Genomic DNA, 23287 nt, shown 5'->3' on the forward strand with positions numbered 1-23287 from the left:
ATAATATTTTTTTTTTTAATTTTGTAAAAATGGGCCGTTGTTAAAAAATCAAAAATTAAAAAAGAAAATAAACCCTTAGTACGCACCTCTGTGGAAATAATTGTCTTCAGTTAGATTTGTGACACAATTGCTGCGTTTAGAGACTCTTATAATGGACTCTAAAAAATACAATTTGATAGGCCATTTGGATAGGAAGAATATAAAACAAAAAGAAATTGTTAAATGTTCCGAGAAAAGAAGGCCTTTCATTCATTCATTCATTGTATGATCGTGTTATATTAATATAATGGGGTAAGTTAACTTGACTCAGTCTCATCCCAGGTGTTGCAAAGGAATTTAAGGTGAAGCACATGTGACGAGAGTTCGTTTATATATATATATAAGAAAAAATGAATAATTAGAGTCCAATAATCTGAAAATAAAAACGGGGATCTATCTCGCTCAAAGTCAAAACGCTTTCTGATGGCGCAAGAGTACCGTACAAATATGGAGGTTCTCCTGCCTTTTTGCAGGTATTGACGAAAACGTCTTACAAGCCACCCCGAGATATCAACCGGGGTTGTGGGGACGTCCTTTAGCCGCACTAAGGGTTTAACCACTGCAAAAGAGTCACCACTTAACACCAAGCTTTTTCGATCATTTCTTTGAGTTATTGTTCTGGGCTCCTTTTTTCTCAAATGTTGTCCGGCCAATCCAAAGAAATAATGCCCTTCCTCCGATTTGACAGCCTGCAGTTAAAGAACACAACTCAAAATAGTAAGGTTTCGTAGAATCGTCTTGAAAAATTTAGCTTTCTTCCTTTTTAAGAAAGCGACTTCGTTTTGTATCATATTTGGAAATGACGTGAACATCATACTTACTGTTGACGCCTGTCATATAGTAGGTAGGTAGGTAGCGGTAGAAGCTCCGATGAGCCCAATTAGCGCGGTGGTGCGCTGTTTTGATGCCACACACTCCTAACACCGTAACTGCTGTTATAAGAGCAGGGAGGCAGAGTGGTTTACCCAGTGTCTGTAACCTGACTCTAGCTAGAGCTGGGCAATCGCAAAGGAAATGCCTGAAGGTTTCCCCCTCTCCTCCGCAGCTTCGGCAATGCAAATTCTAAAATATGCCGAGCCTGGCGGCATGGTCTCCTATGGACCAGTACCCCGTGCGGCAAGATCTAGACTGAAAAGTATCCAACCATGATCTGAGAAGCATCTCCTGTCAGACACTCTCCAGTTCTCCACCATAAGAATCCCATTGTCGGTTAGTAGGGTGATGTTCCTCCCAACCGTAACAGTTCTCCGAGCTGGGTATTGCCCCTGTTACAAACCGATAGACTTATATTTATAATAAACTCAAAAAATGATTCACCTCTCTCGTTAATTTTCGACCTGCCCCAAAGTGTATGCCTTGCATTGGCGTCGCAACCTACCAATAGGTTTACCTTCTTTTATACTATGGTGATTCATCTAGGAGAAAGACAAGCAGATTAGCTGAGGCGCCCTTCGAGTGGTGCAGATTTATCTGCGTTACCCCTAGCATGATCTGCTTGTGTGAGAGGTTCGTCAATACTCTTCGGACCGTCGATTTTCATCTCTCCCAACACCGTCGATTGAATCCAGGACGTCGTCCGGTAGATACACTACTCGACACAATGGCTCTTTGGAGCCATACTGACAACGAGATGGCAAACGTTAACGTTTTCAAGCCACACTCGCAACGGCATCAATTGCTTGATGTATTTATTTATTTTTATATTGTCTAGTTCAGACGAATGTCTGTGCCTGCCTGAGACGTTTTAAAAGCCTAGTGGAGCTCGCTCAGAGTTATCTCTTCAATGTAATGAAATAGACCTTACAGTTGCTAGCGTGTGGTCTTCAGTTGCATTCACGAGATAAGCATTTGGTATGCATGGACGTGTCGGTAACGCTTCAAATCAACACAAAATGGCAAATTGGTTAATTAGGAAAGTACAGGACAACTCAGTTAACCTAACCAACTGAAGATGAATCAGTAGTTAGTGAAAAAGCTAATTCCCTCATTCTAATGAGTAAAATCGCATCAACAAAGAGCTTATGTGTGACTACTACACTGACGAAGAGTTGATTAAGTGTATTAGTTGCGAATTTACTTCACTACAAGTCTAAATCGTCTCAAGCCCCAATTTACCTTTGGTCTTGAAAAACATCTTCAGAATTTCATGTCATTTCTTTCTGTATATTTGCAGATTATTAATCCCACTTGACTAGAAATCCTATTAAGCGCGAGCTAGTTTCAAGGAGAATAGATTTGCAAATGACAACATCGAACATTATAACGAAACCCTTTTATTTAACGGAATCTTTAATCATCGTCATCCAAGTATAAAACTTATTTGCGTAGTTCATGTGGGGCTCAGTCCTCCCTTGCACATGTGAAATGGATTAAAATATAATCTTATGCCAATCATCACAATTTCAAACATCTTTCGATGCCTTACGCATTCTTTCAATTGGTTTTCTACCTTCAATCCGCTTCACTCGCTTACTAGGTCCCCCGTGGGTAGAATTAGGTTCAGGGTATGAAAATTTATCGAAAGTATTTGTACGTTTCCTTTTCATTTGTTGGGAAGTTGTGTCATCCTCATTTGATTTTTTTCTACTAATAACGCCTGAAATCATAAACATTCTCATTAAATGATTTCCGATAACATAACTTAGCCAACCTGCGAACGATGCACATCTTTTGATCATGCTCATAGATTCCTCTGGTTTGTTGTGTGTTGTTTCTGGTTCTTGGGACGGCCTCCCACCGAAAGAGGCTAAACGCATGACTGAAGTAACAAATGACCAAACTCTCCCTCTTTGAGCTGGTTTCGTATTTTCTTGATCGTTTTCATTTTCTTCACTATTTTTATTGACCGTCGACGCATTGTACAGGGGATACGAAAATGTCTTTTTCAAGGCGCCTGGAGGTGAGGACTTACCTGCAGGGGATGAGTTCAAATATGAGGAAGGAAAGCTTGTTTGCGGTAATAAGCTTTTCGGTGTGTAGAAAACTTCATCTTCTTCGCCACCATCTTGTTTGCTATCGCTGTATTTAGGAGTGTCGAAGGAAATAGTTTTTTTAAGCACTACCCCCGATTTTTTAGGCGTATCCGGTTGCAAGTTTTCTACTTTACTTGGCGACTTTTCTATTTCTTTCTCAGGCTTTAGAAGGGGGTCTGCCGATGATTCCACGTTCTTGCAGGTTTCGAAAACAGTTTCTAGCTTCTCGTAGATGCTATTTGAAGAAATTACATAATCCTCAATAATGATACGTTTTGATGTAGACACGATTTGTTTCCGAGAGCTTGTCTTCGATGTTTGAAATTCTTCATAGGTTGAACTTCGATCGACTATTTCACTTTGACTCCGGCGAAGAGCAGGCGACGTTCGAAGATCCAAAGGCGAAGATATAGAACCTGTTAAGTTCGGTTTAGTAGATAAATCAATTTCAGTTAATTTAAATTCCTATAAAGATTGTAGGAAATTGGCAATTACGGTTTGTAAACACTTACAGCTACTACTCGCTGAATCGAATATCTTTTTTGGTTGCAATCCTTTATTTTGCAAATTTAATACTCCATGCTCAGCAATAGCTCGTTGAATACTCTTTGACATTACTTGTCGCAAAGGAGTAGCTGACACAGGCATCTTCCGTCTGCCTCGAGTTATCTGCAATGGTTCGTTTGGTTTCACATTGCCTGGTGACGAAGCCATGCTGTGTACGATTAGCTGAGTAGGCAAATATTCAATTTCAACAACATGATTCAAAACTTACTTAAAATTTTCAGAAGGAGGACTCACATCTGATTCACTGCTAGAGCCATGTATGCTGGATACTTGAGCTGATGAGTCGAAATGCTGTTCTTTGGTTACAGTTGAAATGTGTTGCATTGGCGTCGATGTTGTTCTCACTAATTTAGCGTGGGCAGATATAAGCTGAGGCGGGATTTGTGTTGATGTACTAAAGGAATAGAAATTTTTAATAGACGATGCACTGTCTGTAATGCTTCCGCTCGCAAGTATAAACTTTTGCTTGATTTGCATTTCGTGTGGCGAAACTATCGGCGTTTCAATCATATCATTTTTATTTCTGTCCAGTCGCGATAAACTCGGCGACGTTTGAGTGGAGGCAGCTATTGGTTGATCTGATGCCGATTCCAATTGGTTATGTGGAGAGCTACAGACTGGTATTACTTCTATATTCGCAGCTGAGGCTTCTGGTTCTACTGCACATAATGAATTTGAGTTTGAGCACTTCCAATTTTCTCGTAAGTCCTTCTCCGATGTGTACATCTGAAATTTTTTAATGCAAAACCAAAGCTGTTAAAACAAATTTCCATCTAGCTGTGAATACCTTGCGGCATTTCTGGCAGTAGAGCGGCAGATGCTTTTGCATAATATGCGTGAGGAAATCCTGCGTAATCGCTGCGGGACGGGAAACTAGTGGTTGTTTCATGCAAATGGAACATTTGTTTGTGATCCTTTGTAAGTTTTCCAATTCTTTTGAATGTTTCGAAAGCTCATGTTGGCTGCGACATTTCACACAACAAAAAATTGATCCACAAATTTTGCATTTATTCTGTTCATTTCAATGAATTATTTTTATTACTTATTCTCGTAAGAATATTAAAATTGAATTATTAATTACCTCTGGTGGATATTTCATTCTGGCTGGAATTACAACAGTTATTTCTAAATGTCCACTTCATTACTCATTTCAGCGGCGTATACCAGTTTTGGAATGTTTCATTTCTACTTATTACCTAGATACCGTTAAAGGTTCCATGTCAACCTTTCCAAAGGAATGATAGGGTGTTGATTGTGTTTGCATTATTTCAAGATTAGTCGCTTAATAAATAAATATATACATATAAATATTCAACATCAATCATAAGTCTAATTTCATTATTTTTGCGTTTTGTTCACATTCCTCAGATTTTTCAGACTCATTTTGTTTCGAATTCACTTTTAAACGATATTGGACCTCTTTCTTGCGTTGCGAAAATTTCCGTCTTATATCATCGTTAGCCTCAAATTCTGGAGCATATGAGATATGAATGATGCCACCATAGAAATTGCGAGCATCGAAAAATTTCTTAGCACGCCTGGCATGTTCTATTTTTCGGAATTTCGCATGGTATACATCGGTGAATTGCTCAACTTCAACTAGAAAAAACGAAAACGCGACATTTTGAAAGCAGCAATACATCATACATAGAGTGTGTTTTACAATTTGTTTTGGCTGCATTCCGAACAAATGACTGCGTTATCATCTCCAGAGATTCCAAAGGCCCATATTTCTCAAGGCTACGTTTTAATTCATTTTGTAGGTTGATTTTCGGAACACCAAATATTAATAAATTGCACGATTCGTTGGCAATTGTATATACCTAAAGAAACAATGATTGAATATTTCAATGTTAATAAATGGTAGCATTTGTTAGTGTTGCAATCTTTGTGATTTCCTTATTTAACAATTTTTGGTTGCATGACGTTTCCAATTTAATGTGAGATTGACTATTTACGATGCTCCAGGATAGAACAAATTAAAATGCAACTGGGAAAAGCTCCTAAAGGGTGTTTTGTAAGCATTACGATCTTATGCCAAAAGTAAATTTTCAAATAAAACTATAATAGTAGACTTATGTTTACATTCGACTGGAAAGCTAAAGTTCATATTTATCAAAAATCTACCCTTGTAAAAAATTCTACATTGTACAAACAAAAAAAAAGTTGGTAATCAATATTTGCATATGAAAGACGCGTAACTGACAATTAAGAACTCCAGGAAAGCCACATAAACCATGGTTACAAAGCATATGGTAGAATACGATCACCGCGAAAGCATCAACGATCTACAGGTGTCAAAATATGAACTTAAGCCAAAAATCAAGTCTGAATACCGGAAGCTCGCGCTTCGGGTATGAAGGTTTTGTGTTCATCTTATGTAAGAAACTTCAACGCACATTTTTCTATCCGTATATAGCCACAAATCCAACATATTCCTTTATATTTTTCCAAACTACAAGACATACGTATATATTAGGTTGGAGAAAAAGAAATGTCGTATTTGTGATCGAAATTTAACGCTGTATTTAACATACTTAGAATTATCCGATTTAAGTCAAATGTGCGCCGTTTTGTTCGCAAACTTGTTGCCATTTAGAAGGCAACTTCATTATTCCCCCCTTATAACTCCTTCCCCCCCTCCTTATTTGCAAAAAAACTCAGACAGCCACTTTTCGCAAGCCTCTTTTGAGGCCAACTTAGTAGCACCAAGAGCATTTTGCATCGACCGAAAGAGATGGTAATCACTTGGTGCCAGGTCCGGGCTATATGGTGGGTGCAATAGGATATCCCATCCGGGTCATCAAAGATGTATGAGGCCGAGCGTTGTCCTGGTGTTCTGGTGGTTTCTGGTCAATCGCCTGCTTCAAACGGTCGAGTTGCTCACAGTAGAGGACCGAATTTAGGGTCTGGCCATAGCTGAGCAGGTCATAGTGGATGATTCCCTTCCAATCCCAACACACAGCAAAACCTTCCTGGCCGTCAATCCTGGTTTGGGCCGGCTCGCCGCGTTTCGACCACGATTTTTTCGCTTGAAATTGTCGTAGGTGATCCACTTTTCATCACCTGTCATCATTCGCTTAAAAAATGGGTCAAATTCGTTCCGTTTCAGCACTGCATCGCAGGCGTTGATTCTGTCCAGGAGATTTTTTTGCGTCAACTCGTGGCACCCAAACAAACAGCTTTTTTGGAATCCAATCTTCTGCAAATGGTTCCAAATGGTTTTATGATCTATACCCAGTTCCTGGCCAATCGAGCGAATGCTCACATGCCGGTCTATTTGGATGATTTCCACGATTTTACCAGTTTTTACGAAGATTGGCCTACCAGTACGGGGTGTATCTTCGACATCCACTACACCACAACGAAATCGATCGAACCAACGCTGTGCTGTGCGAATCGTTACAGTATCGGGCCCATTAACTGCACAAATTTTTTCGGCCGCCTTGGTTGCATTTTCACCTCTCAGGTAGTAAAAACATAAAATATGACGAATTTCTTGCTTGGTGGAGTCCATCTTTGACGCGCTATAACTTGAGACTGAAACGTACGATCACAACACTGTCAAAGAGACACTTGTAGCACAGATGGTCGTCTTTAAATCGCCGTATAGTATGACCCGATACGATAAGTACAACACAAGATATGTTATGTGTCTCCATCTATTGACAAAATACGATATTTCTTTTTCCCCAACCCTATATTATCCTCCCCTTAAACAAACAAACTGTCTATTTCCGAATATTGTACATATATATGCACGTATATAAATTGATCATTTTCTGTGCTTCAAATATATTTTAGAGAGCTCACAAAGCCAAGCGATACCAAATTTACCAAAGTAGCTTAGTTATCCATGATCCAAATAAAGAAAAGAGGACAATTGAAAAGCTATCGGCTACCACCTGTAGAGAGAGATAACGTATTAAAAGAAATCAGAATAATAAAGCGGGAGAACGAGTAACAAGTACCACAATACGAGGAGATTTGAGCAAAAAAATCATCAAATAGATAGAAAACTCTAGGAAAGATACATTTTTCGCTTAAGAAGATAAAGAGAAAATAATCCTGTCCTTGTGGCGAAATAGCATTAAATAAAGGGAGCAGTGATAGTGTAAAACTGGTCAAAAGAAAAACAGTGTTTTTCAAATCGAAAGAAATTTTGTGTGAACGGAATAGATACCTAATGTCGTTAAATTAATAAAGAATCTGATATCAATCGGAATTGTCGTCAACTCGGGGGAGGCTCAGTCATGGTTTGGTCATACCTGCTACCTGATGCGGAAAATAACCCGTTTAATTGACTGAGTATTTCTGATAGATATTGCAAGAATTTCTGTTCCCAAGTTTACTTGATTGAATGAAAATGGTTGATTGAATCAAAATGTTGCCGATACCTTGACCTGGTCAGCTAGAAGTCAGTCGAAAACGTCTTCAAATCAATCTCCAATATTGTTTGTGATGAAAGACATTTTAAAGATACAGAACAAAATTGAAATCCACTCCAAAGGCATCAAAAAAATAATTTTCGAAAATCATGAAAATCTCAAAAATTTTGAATTATCAATGTCTGATAGATATATCCAACTACAATAATTGACATGAACAACAATGCAATAAGCAAATAGAAAAAAAAAAAATATTTTGTAAAAGTTCTTAAAAAACTTTAATTTAAAATTTTTCGCCGTTTTTTTTTGCATTGTCATAATTCATTGATAAAAATTCTCAGCTCTAAACTTCTTATTATATTTACTCTTTTTAAGGCTTTGTGTGAAACAAAACCTTATTAGAATTGAGTTTGTCTGTCACACCCAATTTATTTGCAAACGGCTAGACCGATTGTCACGAAAATTGGTGAGAGCGTGTGATCTGTTGTTCCCTTTACATACAACACAACAAGTGGCGTCATTTTGTATTGTGGAGGATATCAAATGAAAGGGATCAAGTAGTAATTTTCCAAACTGGTTCTATATTTGATATCCGGTGAAGTGAGAGAGTGAGGGCTCAAAATACGACCATCAAAAAGTGTAACAGGTCTCGTTTTCACAACCTATCCAACCGAAAAATCTGAAAAAATCACACTGGTGCATCCCTATGAAATCCAGACCTCAAAATACATCCGGTTCCGATATCTGTACAAAGAAAATTAATGATAGTATATTTCCACATTTTAGAAATTTACCCGGGAACCTTCCTTATGTGCACGAAGTAAATTGGAAGTATGGGTACGATCAATTTATATACGTGCATGTGTATGTACAGTATTCGGTAACAAGTAGTTAGTGTGTTCAGGGTCAGTATAATATCTATGGTTGTAATAGGTACGAATGTCTTGTAGTTTGGAAAAATATGAAGGAATATGTTGGATTTGCAGTTATATACGGATAGAAAAATGTGCTTTGAAGTTTCTTACATAAAATGAACACAAAACCTTTATACTCGAAGCGCGAGCTTCCGGTATTCCGACTTGTTTCCTTTTTATTTAAGATTACTATTCTATACCAATTATATCTAGATCTATCTGGTCAACAAAGATGAATAATTTATTATTTCAATCAAAAAAGTGGGATGTTTCCCCCGCACTGTATCAACTGGCTAAGGATCACCGTCGTTTCTCGTTCGTTACCCTTATAAACGCCGCAGAACTAGAGCGTTTCAGTGAAGCTAGATAGTTGTCTAATCTTTTATTTAATTGAAGATATGCATCGTTCGACGACTACTTTTTAGCACTTCGTTTCGAATGAGAAAAGAAATTCAAAATTGTCTTATTTACGTCTTACGTATCCACTGATGAAATGGCTAGTTACCCTAACATGCGGATATGGACTATTCCTCCAAATAAAAGACCAATCATATCGGCCATAATTGTACTCAAACGAAGTAAAGTTGCCGGGCTGGATGGTTTCCCCAGAGAATTATTTATCGCTGCACTTGAAGTTTCTACACATCTGGGAATCCAAGACTTTTCCCAGAGAGTCTAAGAAGGGGATGATTGTTAAGATTCCAAAGGTGTTTTGAGTGTGACAATTGGAGCATTATCTGCATGCTCCCTGCCGTCGTAAAGATTATAGTTAAAATAATCCCGAAAAGTGTAAAAGAACACCTCGAAGGCTTGATCGATAGAGAGCAGGTGGGTTTTCGCTCTTTATCCTCCACCATTGACCACATCAACACTCTGCGGATCATTTTAGAACAGTGCATAGGGTTTAGCTCTTCTCTTCGCCTGCTCTTCATCGATTTCGAGAATGCTTTCGACAGCATGAATGGGGAATATACGCCAAGACAGTGGCCGCCATTTGTTATCTAAGCTCAGCCAGTCGACTGATATCCGTTTTAGTCGACGTATTCATTGTTGGCACGTTATTACTTCATGTATCTCATGTCAATCAGCCAACAATAAATGACTGACTTATTTGCCGATAATCATTTAATGGCAATTTCCGTCCATTTAAGTTTAAGGGTTTGAATTAGATACCGTGAATAAGCATGAGTGGAACGCGTGGAGTCCTCGACAATAACCGCAGCCGTAATTTGGTACTGTAGCTGTTTGAAGCAAACAATCGAATTTTTACGCTAAAATGGCGACGACTACACCTAGCTATAATAATAATAGCGTCCTACAGAACTTGTGTAAGTTTAGCCTGCAGTAACCTGTGAGTGTTGCCATTGTGGTCCTTAGGCTTCTTGATGAGGTTCAAACAATCCTGTTAGCGTTTACGTTCAAATTTCTTCATAAGTAGCCTGAACTGTTCCATTCCGAGTAAGTTCACCCAGTATAGTTTCTTCCTGTATGTCATAGCCATAAAACCCTTGCCGATTCTGCAGAAAAGCTTGCTCTCCTTGGCAGCTCATCTCCTGCTCCCTTATTTTCTAACCCAATACGGGCTGGAAGTCAGAGTATCCAAAGTTATTATGTGAAGCAGGCGTATTTAACTTATCAATGAATTTCAATACCAGTATAGAGTTTACTGGTTGGACTTAAGTGACTTGATATGTGCCTGGCAGTCAACTAGGATCGTATTTTTCTGTTTCCATAGGTCCTTTGGATGGCAAAATAGGCACACTTATCTATGGCGTAAATTTCCGGCTGAAGTATGCTAGTATGCCACCCATTGGTCCAAAGTCCTTTTTGTTGAACCAATAAACCTTGCGGTAATGATCCCAAGAGTACAAAAGGCTGAAAGAATAGATTGAAATGAATCCACAATTAGCACTTCCTCAGAGTCCTGTTTGATCTAATCCAGAAAAGGCATCAGCGCGCCGAAAAAGCTATTTTGTGTGTTTACTATTTGTATTTGCGATTGGATGGCATTGCTGGCGTGTTCTTCTCTTTTTCTTGTTGCCACTTTTCTGTATCAGTAAAAATCGGACTGAATAACAATGCACGTGTTCATATCACATCGAGGTCCCCAGTTTTAATGAGATTTTATTAGGAAAAAACAATAAATAAATCAAAAACAAATAAATAATAAATTACTTGAAAAGCCTGTTTGTTTTTAGTTGTGTTTATATATAGATTCTGTAATAAACTGTTATATTCCATTTCAGGCAACCGATTTTAACGAATTTAGAGCCCTCACCCTTTTTGAAAAATGTATTGTGTAAAATTTGATCTCTTGATACTGTTGAAAAATAAGCGAAGTTTTTGACAAAAGACCACAACCTCATATTTTTTTCAAAATATATTCTCTGCCGTTATTGTAACGAAAGCAGCTCCACTCATAAGCCTTGAGAAAATTGAAAATGCTAACTCGCACTGCGTTGTGCAACAATTGCAAAGTGATTGTTGTCATTCGCCAGGACCAAGACCTACGTCGGTATAATCGGAACAAACAAATGTTTGTGAAGAGTCGCTCGGTACTTCTCAATCTCACAGATTGTCGTGTCTATTTTCCCTCGATACACGTGCCGCAACATACTCTTTTGTTCAGTTTCATCGACTTCGGTTCTATTCCTTGAACTTGTTTTTGGAATTCCCGTACGTTTCGATAAATCAAGTGTCCTAACAACTTGAGACAATGATCAATGTCCTAGGTATCCAAGCAAACGTTAACCTTGACTAGATCACTCCTGAGACTCAAGGAGTGCAATTCAATTCTTAGTCGATTCAAGGTGAAAAAAAAACAGTTTAAACTTTTTTCCGTATGTCTTTTCTGCCCTTATAATCCCCCGGTAGATGCACTTGTTACAGTTCCTTTGGATGTTGCCAGTTGATTGATATTTCCATTTAAAATGTTGTTGGTATAGTTGGTCCCAGCAAACAGGCCTTTCTCCATTCTGAGATTGGCGTATGTTCATTAGCGAAATCAGTTTTCAGCCGACTGCCTTGTTCTGGGTTCATAACCTGTTGAGGTTTTTTTGTATATCCGTATAATGTAAAATGGAAAACAAAAACTTGTCTTGAGAATTTATACGGATCTGAACACAGTTGTCAGGAAAATAATACAATTATATCAAATGAGGCATTTTTGGAGTAAGTTTGGTAGCCAGGCTTTTACGTGAAAAGAAAAGGAACGCGCGGGGGGAAAAGAAGGTTCATTTGTTGACTGCACTTATAAAAACAAATACCGTCTTTCAGGAATAAGTTTTCCCATTCCTCTGGGTTTTGTTGTTGGAGAAGGAAGCGAAAACGTGTCCCCGAAATGCAACCAAGGAGATGCCAATTTCAAACATAATAACATCTGATGAATTATATATATTCCATCTAAATCGCTTCACTTAATTTTCTCCACCATATTATTATCATATCACTGGCTTCTTACTTCTCTAATTGATCATGCAGAGTATCTTTTGATTGTTGCACATCCTGTTCCTTTCTAGTGTCTACTGCCTCCACCGCTGGCTCTCCAAGAATTTCTACAGCTTTGGGATCCCGGCAGAGATAGATAACATGGAATCAAAACCCATTTACGGAGTTGGGTTTATTATTTCGTGAATAGCAATGTTTTATTCCTGTGATGCAGATGGTGGAAAAAACTCCAAAAATTGTACCGTTATCCATGATGGGAATTATAATCTTAATCGTGTTATAGGAATTATGAAAAACTCGCCTATTGAGATCAAATCTTGCTGAAATAGTGATAATGTGGCGAGGCTAGTTGAGAATCATCTTTCGGAAAGGCCCATCTCACAGTGGAATGATGAGGTCGAAAGTAGTGGACAATAGTCCTCTGCTGTAGAATGTGATGCAAAAAGAGGTTCTAATGCTTGCCATCTTAGAACAGGCAGTGACCCTTGGCTTCACAACTATCATGGTCGCGCCTGCATAAAAACTGGAGGAAGCAACAGGTACAGCAAGAAAGATGACGTTCTGCCTGTAAAAGGTGGCTCCGGTTTTACGGGAGAAAACGGCGCAGTTAGCACCATGAAAGCCAATTCATGCCTAATTTTAGGAATTGGAGCAAGCAGTCATAGAAAAACGAAGAGGAGCACAACAAAAAGAAGCAGATTTTTTATGCAAATATACTCAAAGACAATTTCTACCAGCTCTATTATCATTGTTAATTGTTGTTAATCAAAAAGTTTAAGCAACTGATAATCGTTTTAAATTACATTGTTGAACGTTTTCATGCACCACTACCCTAATACATATTTGCGTCAAATACCTTCACAGCTGTGGGAACTTTACTGCTTCTGTACTGTAATCTATTGTGGCAATATTCGAACCGTTTGTGATGCTCCAAATTATTACTTTCCATTATGCGGATCACCAATTCTCTCAACAGTAATGCGCCAGAAAAAGCACCAACCCCACAAATATCCGGAAAATCCCACTGCACTGACAATTATAATCTGCCGGTCTGTCATCAACTTTGTTTTGAATCTTATTTACGGGAACGACATCTGAATTTCAAACTCTGATTCATTATTGGAAAGACTGGAAGATAGTTCCAATAACGCCCGTGAAGTTTGACATTTCATAAACAGAAATAAAATAACTGTGGTACCGTGTTTCGAATTTAAAGATATTTGTTTGGCTGAAGTTAGGTTTTTAACCAGAAGTTTCTTCTCGAGGTTAAGAAATGTCGAAGAAACGAGTTTTTGGTAAGTGTAACTTTCCGACGCTGATTAAGGGGAAAGATAAAAGTGATTCAGAGAAGATGCTTGGCTGTTTGGTGAATGTGGATGAAAGGTTTGAAATACTCGATTTCCTACAGGACCTGATGAAAATGCTTAAGGGATTACTACGTTGGTACTGATATAACTAGTTACTGTGAATAAGATGGTAGACTAACAAAGAGGAAGTGGATACTTTGTATTGTCTTTCCCCAGTTGTGTAGCAATGAATTCTTTTCATAATGACTTCCTTTCATGGCTACATTGCTAATTTATAATCGATTCGATATAAACCTGCGTATCAAATTAATCCTTCCCGTAATGGTTATATCAATGATCATTTCCTTTTACCTAAAGCAAAAATCAATCCTAGATCGTACTGATCGCAAATAATCAGAAACTGGGCGGGGTTTATTCTAAGGCTTCGGCTAATACATAAATAACGCTCTAGTTCTGCCGATATATGCATTTTGGAAGACAAATGGGTTCAGGTGGTGGCATGGTGACAGCATACCAAACTATATTTTTGAAATTTGGTAAAAATACTTCACCAATTTTTGCCTGACCTGCCAAGCTCCTGCTGATCAACAACAAATCTGAAATCAGAGCGGCCACATTGCAATCATGAAGATTTTTCGACTTCTTTATGGAATACATATCACCTATCGTCTCTTTTTGTATTATTTAATGTTTCCTATTTGATTTCCAACGAGACTGGGTTTCAGTTTCATCATAATTAATGTTGTGCATGCGATGAGCGTACATAATCAACGACGAACCGGAATTCAAAACCGGGCCAACGAGATCGAGATGGTGGCATGGTTGAGGGGGTTGAGTAGCGCATCTTGATTATGTGCCGTTGACTCGAATCTTACTTGTGTTATAGCTTTTTTTTTTATTTCCCTTTCCCTTCTGCAATTTTTGATACCAGTGTTTACCAATGCTATTGTCGGGCTCGAAACCAAATACTTGCTGAAAGACAGAGAAGACTTTGTCGGACGGATCTTTGGGAATTCGATGTAAAAGTTCTGCTCCCCAACATCCCTGTGAAAGAAGCACTGTGCCACCTAGAAGAAGAGCTCGTTAAGATGAAAAAAGGCTGAGTGGGAGAAACAAGTTCGTCAATATATGAAATTAACCTTCCTATAGATAAGATTTTACAAGACTATATCAAGACTTGTAATGGGTAACCCCATTTCGACGGCGGATTCCTGTCTTCTGGCCCGGAATCGCTGTCGCTGCCGACTGATTTTTCGGTATATCTGTTAGCTCTAACTACCTTCAGTAGGTGAATCCAAGGAGATTATCCTCAATGCCAGCAAAAGAAGTGAGTCTGAATACAAATTTACTTTCGGAAAAATTAGGATCCAAAACGTATATACTAAATAGTTCGACGAAAAATCGGGATCCAGAATATACGCACGAATTACCGGCAAAAAACCTACGCACCAACCAGAAAACGACGTGAACCAGAACAATTCCGATTGACTCCACCGTCACATTCGTCGCTCCTACTTTGGTTATCGCGACAATGGTTTTGCATCAATTGTCAAAAGGTACCTAAACATTCAAACAACTTATTACCATAATATTCCCTTTGAAAAGCTTCTATGTTGCTATGTAACAGTCAACTATTTTATGCACTTTAATATCAACCAGAATCTCATGATTGAAATATTATCTGAAACTTGCTAGTACAACATATGGCAGCTACACAAGTAGTGGTCGACATCAGATTATTTGAAATTATATTGTCAGAGTTTTACAGTTTTACAGTTTTACTCTGATTGAATAAAGAAGGTTTAGTCCACATCGCAAAAATTCTCGCATCAACTAGAAAAAAAGGTCAGTCTGACGAACATCGGTAGCGTTGTTTTGTATCATGTACACATTTCAAAAACCCTCCCACAATCGTCACCTTATTTCGACAGTTATGGTTGCACACGAAGGGTCGGTATCCGGGACGCAGATCTTCAGCAAGTTTCGAAATTTGCAGGAGAAGTGACCTACACCGATTCCTAGAATGACATGACGTCAAAACCAATTACTTCATTTAGGTGTTTAGGAATTTTAAGGTTTTTTCCTTTCCATTGTGCGGTTTCTTTGCCACAGTTTGCGTGCTCTATGTTTTTCTGTAATTAGTTGTTGACATTTGTAGGACATTTTATTTCCTACATATTTAGTTCGTAATGAGGTACCCCTGCCTGATGTTGATTCGGTCATTTATGCAAACGTTTTCTGGAATGTACTTTTTTTAAATACAGCTGACTTTTTCTATTTGTCAGGAAATCTTTTCTTCTCACTTTTTCACTAAACAGCATCATAACCAGCGAGCGATCGGATTATCACATCAGTCGGCCAGTATGTAGGTTTACCGCTGGAGTGGAAATTGCACTTCTGTGGTCCTTGCGCTTCATATAATGTTCTGCCTCTGGATATTGTTAGCGTATTGGTGGAAATTGATACAAAGGTCCGTGTAAGCAAATGCCCACGCTGTTCTCACCAATTTCAGCCAATGGAATAGTGCAGACTCATCGAAATGAACACTTTTCCTAGATGCTCAGCTGAAACCTCGGTTGTAGGCAAAATGTCTTTTTTATAGTTTCTATAAAAACTTCTGAGTTTACAGTATCTTACAGAAATATAATTTCTCTAGACACCACCACAACTTGTAATTCTTCTCCAGACCGTTAAATGCTTAAGTTTTTCAAAATTTTGTTTGTTTACTATCAATTGTTGAAGTCTTTTGTTTAAAATGTCAGGGCTAGCTTGAGCTATTCTCTTCGTTTTATTTTGAAGTTGTTTAATTTAGAAGTTAAGCTGTAACGTAACTTTTTCTAGCCTTTTGAACTTTTTTCGAAGTTCATTACTAATTGGTCGCTTTAGGTTTTTCTCCTTTTGTTGGTAGATGATTTCTGTACTTGGATTATGTTTTTTATCGATGATGGTGATTTTGTAATCCTTGAACTCCTACTAAAAGGGTCGACCAAATGCAATAAAATGTTCTGCCCAGAATCCTTAGGGTCGAATTGGCAGCTTTATCATATCCATTGTTTTGTTCTATTGCATATGGACGGCAGTAATTTATATCTCTTGTCAGATTCAGTGATCTCTCTGTATTAAAGTGTGGAACGCCGCTTACGTTTTTTCACCACATGACGGTTGTCTATTAGTCATCGAGAACTACCGCTGAGAGGTGTGACTCAACTTGATTCAGGCATGGACAACGATCGGTACTGGAATTTGCCGAGTTGAAGGTAGTCAGGAATTTAACTTTCTGTACTGAATCCATTCACCCCTCTGAAACCACTCACATGTACAAAAAATCTCATTATTTCTCGATATTAACAGATAAATTCTAAGCACCTTGAACCACCTACTGTAAAATTTCTTAGGAGTAAGATTTTGGCGGTATAAACCTCTCGATCTCGAATCCCGTTTGTGTGCGGCTTCATCCTGACCTACTGTTGTAGGATTATGATTAAAGCACAGCCTATGGCTTTCTGTGAATAACCATGAAAAGACAGAAAAACTCCCACAATTACACATTTTTCCATTTTATGGAAAATATTTAATACAAACGCAAAACAGATGGTTTTTTTGATAGATTTTGTGTTTTTTGTTTATTTTATTTTTTTGAATTAAGAATCTGATCAATATTTCAGATTAATTTCGAAAAAACTATCAAGACTCGAAAAAATTTATAGAAAAACTGTTGATTTTGCGAAATATCAAAAAATTTGTCAAGTTGAAGAGTTTTGAGAGCACCAAGATAGCTGTCGATATGAGGAGAATTTCCTATTCATGTAGAGATTGATAGCTACTGGATAATTTGATAACATAACAAAATAACATTTTTTTATTCGTTCAAACAGATGGAGACAAAACCGTTTTAGATATGCGGAAGGCGGAAGAGCGAGATCTGAGCGAGCAAATACATAGAAACTTGCAACTTCTCAACATAATGTATCCACGTAACTTCGAATTCAATAGTTGCTTCACTCAGGTTTGTTCGAATCTAATTTCTCACCAACCTCCGTAAATATTACTGTGTCCACTCTAGGACATGTTTCTGAGACCGAATACTAAGGCTTTCCCATACGTTATGCATTATCTGTTTAACATTTTGGATCCAATCGAGTTCAAAAAGCGTTTTTACTGGCCTTTAGACCGCACATCGGAGAATGCTTTTCGGTACATAATTTCCCAGAAACTTATTGATTTGAAAAAGGACACATTATAATCAGTTCACTTTCAGAACAACAACCGTACAATATCTCAATCACTTAAATGAAAAGCACAATTTAGGCTGGGGAGAAATAAAGGTTTTCTTAGTTGTAATGCCAGGCGGAATGAAATTCATGAAATTACTGTCGGATTTGATTAACTTCGTTGTCGATGAGGAAACCAAGAAAGTCGAGAAGTCTCTGCCTGATAACATTACTAAAAGAAAACTGTAAGTAAAAACTGCGTTTAAAAAGATACGACCCAGATTTCATTGTTTATTTCGCCCAGAACATTGACGAATGATAAGGTCCAAGGAATCGTCCGAAGTCACGAAAAATTTATGCGTGAGGCTGTGAGATATAAAGAGTAAGAACTTATTTACACTTTATTTGATATCCCATCTAAGCTTTTTGTTATTCCAGAAAAGTCGATGCTCAAAAATCGATTTTAAGAGAAAATGCGAAAATATTAGGTGATAAATTAAATGAAATTTGCCAGCAGGTGAGCATGACGCCGGAGCAGTTAGATGAGGCGTTTTTGCAAAAATTCGCTTTTACGAATTATAATTTGTTCGAGAAAACCATTATAAGTCAAGCAAATGAAACGGAGGCAACAGAAAAGTATTTGGACAGATTATCCAGTGAAATTGACAAGTTTCACAGTGAGAAGCACCAGTTTCCTTGCGATAAAGACTTACTGATGTCGTCATATAAAACTATTCAAAACGATTATCCAGGATTATGTCCGAAAGGTATTATTACCGTGGACAATAAAATCCAACTGGAATCGCTATTCGAAGCATTCAATTGCATATTCCCTGCATTGGAGGAGGCTTGCGGACAATGCGATGTAACAACAAAGAAAATGGACAAGTATGAATTTGAAGTGAATGAGGTTGCCCAGTTGCAAAACGATGCAACGCAGCTTGATAACGACATTTTCAAGTTCGAAAGCATTGTAGATGAGATAAAAGTTGATTTGGAGGATCTCACAAAGTCAGGGGATTCTGAAAAACTGGGAAATACTCCGAGTCGTTCGAACATTGTTGCCGAAAATTGTATAAAGTCGAAGTATCTGTTTACACCCGCTATATATGTGCAAAATGACAATGCATGTAAAGCTAGACTACCGCTTCTAGAAGATAACGGTGATAAATCATTTAGTTTTGCCAACCAGACTACAGTGTATATCCCGAAATCTGGTCAAGCTAAGAATATATCGTTTGGCGGCCACAGTTCAAAAATTATCGATCCTCACACACTCTTACGAACTGTAACCAAATCAGCTAAACGTAGAAACCAACAGCAACGCTTCAACCAATCAAACCTTTCCTTACTCGCATCCAAATTTAGAGAAAACGAGAATATGTTTGCAAAAGAAAAGGAAAATATCTCGCAGACTGTCATTGGTACCGATTTCGAAGTAACGCCAATTAAAAGTACGCAAAGTAATTCATTCATCAAAGAAACGATTGATCGACACAACGTTATTAAGGAAAAATTTGTGGAAAATCGCGTCATGAAATTAACTCCAGAGAGTCTTATTTTTCAGAAACGACAACGAACATCTATTCATGAGATTGATTTGAATTCCATAACAAAGTCGCCATCAGGACGCTTAGATTCTCTGATTAGAGTCAACTTTGAGGACTTCAGTATTCCTGAAATTTTAGTCAATGACTTACCTATCACTAAATCTGAACTTATTGAGGAACATGAAATTGAGGTAAGGTTATTTTTAGTGATTCTTAATTGTCTGCAAAAATTGTATTATCAATGAATTTCAGGTAAAACCGATTGCAATTCCGAAAAATACTGAAAAATCAGATTGCACCCGTCAAAATGGAGATGACGATAAAGAAAATCAAATTGATAATGTGATGAACGAGTTTTGCGCGGATTTTCAAAAGAAACTTGGTATTAATCTTGCTAATGAGTCCATATCCAATGTTAGTGATAGTATTCTAAAAGACATCAGTTTTGAAACTTTTTGTTAAACACTCATTGCTTATTTTAAATAAAGATTTATTCAAAGTTAAATAGCTACTGAGTAAAGTGTAAATTTTTTATTTAATTCCTAATTGAATATATGCTGGAAATTTAACCGATAACATATCCGTTGTGGCGATGAAAACATTTTAGACTTTTAAGACTTGGTCACTGGCTAAAAATCGTTTAGGTTACGACACGTTGCGATCAGTAATAGATTTAGGAAATGTTTTTTCTCTCTTTGGTTAGCATTTCTCCGTCATGCGCTCGAGCCAGCGTTGTTTCGCCCAGACTTTTGATCGTTTTCCAACGACTTCGCTTTTTAGGACAATCATGGCTAGTGAGCTCTCATCAATACGCATTACATGACCATACAATCGTGGATATCCTTATTTTGGGTATAATCAAATCATGTCACACCACTGATCCCACGCAACATCTTTGTCCTCATAAGAGGAATGTGCAGTGAAGCAATCTCATACCGCGCTTCACAGTTGGCGCCAAATATTTAAATCGTTTAGTTCTCATCAGGTCGCCATACCTGACAGTGGAAATACCTGTTTCATTGAGATCAGTGGTCTGAGTCGAAAACCATTCTGCCTGCATAAGGCAATTATTCCACTTCCACGACTTGGTCGGGATCAGCTTTATTGTGAGACGCTAGAAAAACATCATCTAAAGAGAGCACTGCGTTGAATATTGAATGCTCCGCGTGTCAGTGCCCATGATAAAAAAGAGGAGTGCCGAAAGTGTGCTTCCTTCAAAGCTTTGAACTTTACTCTTCAGATTGCAGTAGAGGAATTTAATCAAATGTGTCGAATCCGAGTAACCAAATTTTGTTTGGCATCAATTGTATCTAGATATAGTGTAGAATATATTCGCAAAGTGATTTGTTGATATTCGGAGTTGTTTGGAAATTACAGTGTTAAACAGGTGAAATGTCGCGTATTTATCAGTCTGAATGACGTTCGAATGACTTCGCTAAAATCATAAGAATTGAAGTCAGGCTTTACAGTGTTTCTTCAAGAAACCTAAGACTTATGGACTAGGTATAGTAGATTAATGGTCAGTTAAGATTTTATGACTAATAATTGCATTCTGATTTTTAAATGCGTTTTTCTCGAAACTGCATGTTGAAAATCTGCTGCCACTGTTTGTTTGCGGACTGTTTGTAAATCCGCATGTTAAAATGCCGTTTTCATTTTTCCTTTAAAATGATCACAGCACCCTCCAGCATGGCAGCAGAAAAACACCTTTTTTGGATATGGGTGTATAAGTTGCTCTGTATTTCAATAATGCACAATGCTACCGGGCTGAAAAAATTACTACAGATGCTCAAGATATTAATAAATATATGTATGTATATATTTGTACCTTCCTTACCTTATCCAGTTCTTCACAAAAAAATAGCGAAAAAATGGCCTTCACACGGGATGACCTTTTTAAACCGGCACAGAATCTCCTCTGGCGCAAAGCGTTGCCGCAATGCATTCCAGATGAGTTTGTGTGGGTCGCATCACAGCACTCAATTGACCGATGTTGAAGTGAACGGCTTTACTATCAGTGAGGGTGAGAAAAGGCGACGTCTTATGGGAATATAGTCGATATCTTACTGTCGCCACTATAAAATCTAGAAAGATTACACGATTACAAACGGTTTTGTAAACCATGTGTTGTCATATACAAAGTCGTGAGTATTGGAAAAGTCAACGATACGCTCGCCACCCTCATTGCCTGTGCCAACGCCTTTATTCACATGGCAATTGTCAAAGTGAGGTGAAATTATTAGAATTCATTTCGAATTTGTTCACTATAACCATGCAAGCATTTTTCTATTGGCATTGACAAATTTTTATTTACATCTGGGATTTTAATTAGAATATGCCTCTCTGGTGTGTAATCTTCTTGGATTTGTGTAAATGTTACTTTCAATGGAATGCGTTACATTATCTATTCTAAATGAAATTAATGTGAAAGACTTGTTATTTCAACAGGTCGCAACCAAGTTCGACACAGTGTAATCGATTTATCAAAAACCAAATTTAATGGACATCTAATTTTGCAAACCGCGGTGATGCCAATTGTCACCCAATATCATTTGTTTTAACACCTTTGGAAATAATTCAAGAATTCAAAACCAATATCGCAAACGTCATCCGTGAAAGAGAGCCACAATTGTGCTAAAAATATTCTGTAAAATTTTTCCAGAAGGACCTCCCAATGTGATCGTGGTAGACATTGAGTTTTTCAATACAAATGACAAAGTTTTTACAAGATGTCTAATAAATAGTTAGTCAGTATCCCTTTTAAGGAGTTTCAATAACTCAATAGCCTTGAGAATATTAAAATCGTTCCGGTCCTATCTATCTCTATCAAACTCTTCTCTTTTTTTTAGCCGTTGTCCCGTTCACATTTTGCTCTGTCATTTACCTGATCTTTAATGCAGTTGCGAGGCTTTCAAATCACCATTCAGCGTATCAAACTACCGTTGTTTTGGCAGACCTTTTAGTCGCTTACCATCGATATTCAGACTAATCTTGGCGAGTGACGCCTATCTCGCAATTTTTCCACTTTCGATGTCCTCATTTCGGATGTGATAAAAGCGTGTTACGCCACTAGTCCAACGTAACATATTCGTTTCCATTATCACGAGACCCCGTTCATTGTCTTTTATAGTCGGTCAACACTCAGGACTAAAGAGAGCGATAGGTTGGACGGCATTGCGGTAAATTTTAGATTTGAGATGTTCGTTGATTCGTCGATCACAAAGAACACCAATTGTGGAACACGACTTCATCCAGGTTGCGTTAATGCGTGAAGGAATTTCATAACGCAGTTCCCCATTGGCTGATAGCATTGACCCGGGATATTTAAATCACTCAGTTCTGGGCCACTGACAGTGATTGTGTCTGTTTCACGGGGATCGGTCTTCAAAAATTCAGTTTTATTCAGATTCAATCTGAAACCGTGTTGCATGATCATGATCATGATCATTCCAGTTCGATGATAAAATTGGTTGGGTATAAACAGCTTCTCTGCATGTTATCCAAAAAGAGGGCCAAAAATCTAAAAATTACCAAGATTAGCATAAGCGATAGAAAAATAGGAAATTAAAAAAAAAAAAAAATAAATTGTGTCAACGCAAATAAACCCAAGAAAAAACAAAAGTCCCCAATTGATTCCCACGAGTAATGGGGAACCAGTCAGCCCTGCAACAGAGCCCCAATGTTACAATGCTCCATGGTTACCTCCAAAGGTAGGGAAGGTGTTAGGAGGGGAGCCGCTGAAACACAGTACAGCAATTCCTTCAATTCGAATTACAGATTTGTTAAGGAGGTTTATTCCGCAAGAAAGGCAAGAATAGGTTAAGGAGGACGAACACAAGTGGAAATGGTTACTGCAAGTTTTACGCTTGTACAAAACTAACCCGAAAATCGT

At 37.9% G+C, this 23287-nt stretch overlaps 3 protein-coding genes across 8 annotated transcripts in view; 1 reads left to right on the top strand and 2 right to left on the bottom strand.

Moving 5' to 3' along the window:
• Positions 1-19895, top strand: part of LOC119648022 (augmin complex subunit dgt6-like) — a 37721-nt gene extending 17826 nt beyond the window's left edge. The window contains exons 1-9 of one of the 4 annotated variants that reach the window (XM_038049436.1): positions 16022-16104; positions 16735-16891; positions 17300-17440; positions 17510-17640; positions 17698-17828; positions 17893-18090; positions 18150-18227; positions 18284-19586; positions 19648-19895. In XM_038049436.1, coding sequence (XP_037905364.1) covers positions 17419-17440; positions 17510-17640; positions 17698-17828; positions 17893-18090; positions 18150-18227; positions 18284-19586; positions 19648-19857 — 2073 coding nt within the window. In that variant the 5' untranslated portion in view covers positions 16022-16104; positions 16735-16891; positions 17300-17418 and the 3' untranslated portion in view covers positions 19858-19895. Of the gene's footprint in view, positions 1-13492; positions 13623-16021; positions 16105-16734; positions 16892-17299; positions 17441-17509; positions 17641-17697; positions 17829-17892; positions 18091-18149; positions 18228-18283; positions 19587-19647 lie in introns of those variants that run through there. The other 3 variants (XM_038049435.1, XM_038049434.1, XM_038049437.1) reach the window with 3 other exon arrangements.
• On the bottom strand, positions 2296-4801 carry LOC119648023 (mitosis initiation protein fs(1)Ya). Of its 3 annotated transcripts, none has more exons than XM_038049440.1 (6): positions 4660-4801; positions 4366-4590; positions 3813-4304; positions 3524-3740; positions 2690-3427; positions 2296-2635 (listed from the first exon to the last, which is right to left on the bottom strand). In XM_038049440.1, exons 1-6 carry the CDS (start codon positions 4675-4677, stop codon positions 2442-2444), a joined length of 1884 nt encoding a protein of 627 aa, XP_037905368.1. In that variant the 5' UTR covers positions 4678-4801; the 3' UTR covers positions 2296-2441. The 3 variants fall into 3 exon arrangements, with proteins under 3 accessions (XP_037905368.1, XP_037905369.1, XP_037905366.1); XM_038049441.1 differs by having other exon boundaries at positions 2694-3427; positions 3524-3726; positions 3787-4304; XM_038049438.1 differs by having other exon boundaries at positions 3524-3726; positions 3787-4304.
• Positions 4878-13376, bottom strand: LOC119648025 (RNA-binding protein 48). Its single transcript, XM_038049443.1, has 3 exons — positions 13184-13376; positions 5242-5401; positions 4878-5177 (listed from the first exon to the last, which is right to left on the bottom strand). The coding sequence occupies exons 1-3, from the start codon at positions 13274-13276 to the stop codon at positions 4900-4902; spliced, it is 531 nt and encodes a 176-aa protein (XP_037905371.1). The 5' UTR covers positions 13277-13376; the 3' UTR covers positions 4878-4899.
• Positions 19896-23287: the final 3392 nt, after the last annotated feature.

Source organism: Hermetia illucens, chromosome 2 (genome assembly GCF_905115235.1).
Source record: "Hermetia illucens chromosome 2, iHerIll2.2.curated.20191125, whole genome shotgun sequence".
NCBI lineage: Eukaryota > Metazoa > Arthropoda > Insecta > Diptera > Stratiomyidae > Hermetia > Hermetia illucens.

Excerpts from the sequence above, each read along its gene's own strand:
- LOC119648025 (XM_038049443.1), bottom strand. The coding sequence starts at position 13,276 with ATGGAAAGTAATAATTTGGAGCATCACAAACGGTTCGAATATTGCCAC. Across the intron at positions 5,402-13,183 it reads AAGTTCCCACAGCTGTGAAG|GTATATACAATTGCCAACGA; the intron begins GTATTTGACGCA and ends TTGTTTCTTTAG. Across the intron at positions 5,178-5,241 it reads GAATGCAGCCAAAACAAATT|TTGAAGTTGAGCAATTCACC; the intron begins GTAAAACACACT and ends CGTTTTTTCTAG.
- LOC119648023 (XM_038049438.1), bottom strand. Across the intron at positions 4,305-4,365 it reads ACTGCCAGAAATGCCGCAAG|ATGTACACATCGGAGAAGGA; the intron begins GTATTCACAGCT and ends AAAAAATTTCAG. Across the intron at positions 3,727-3,786 it reads CCTCCTTCTGAAAATTTTAA|CATGGCTTCGTCACCAGGCA; the intron begins GTAAGTTTTGAA and ends AATCGTACACAG.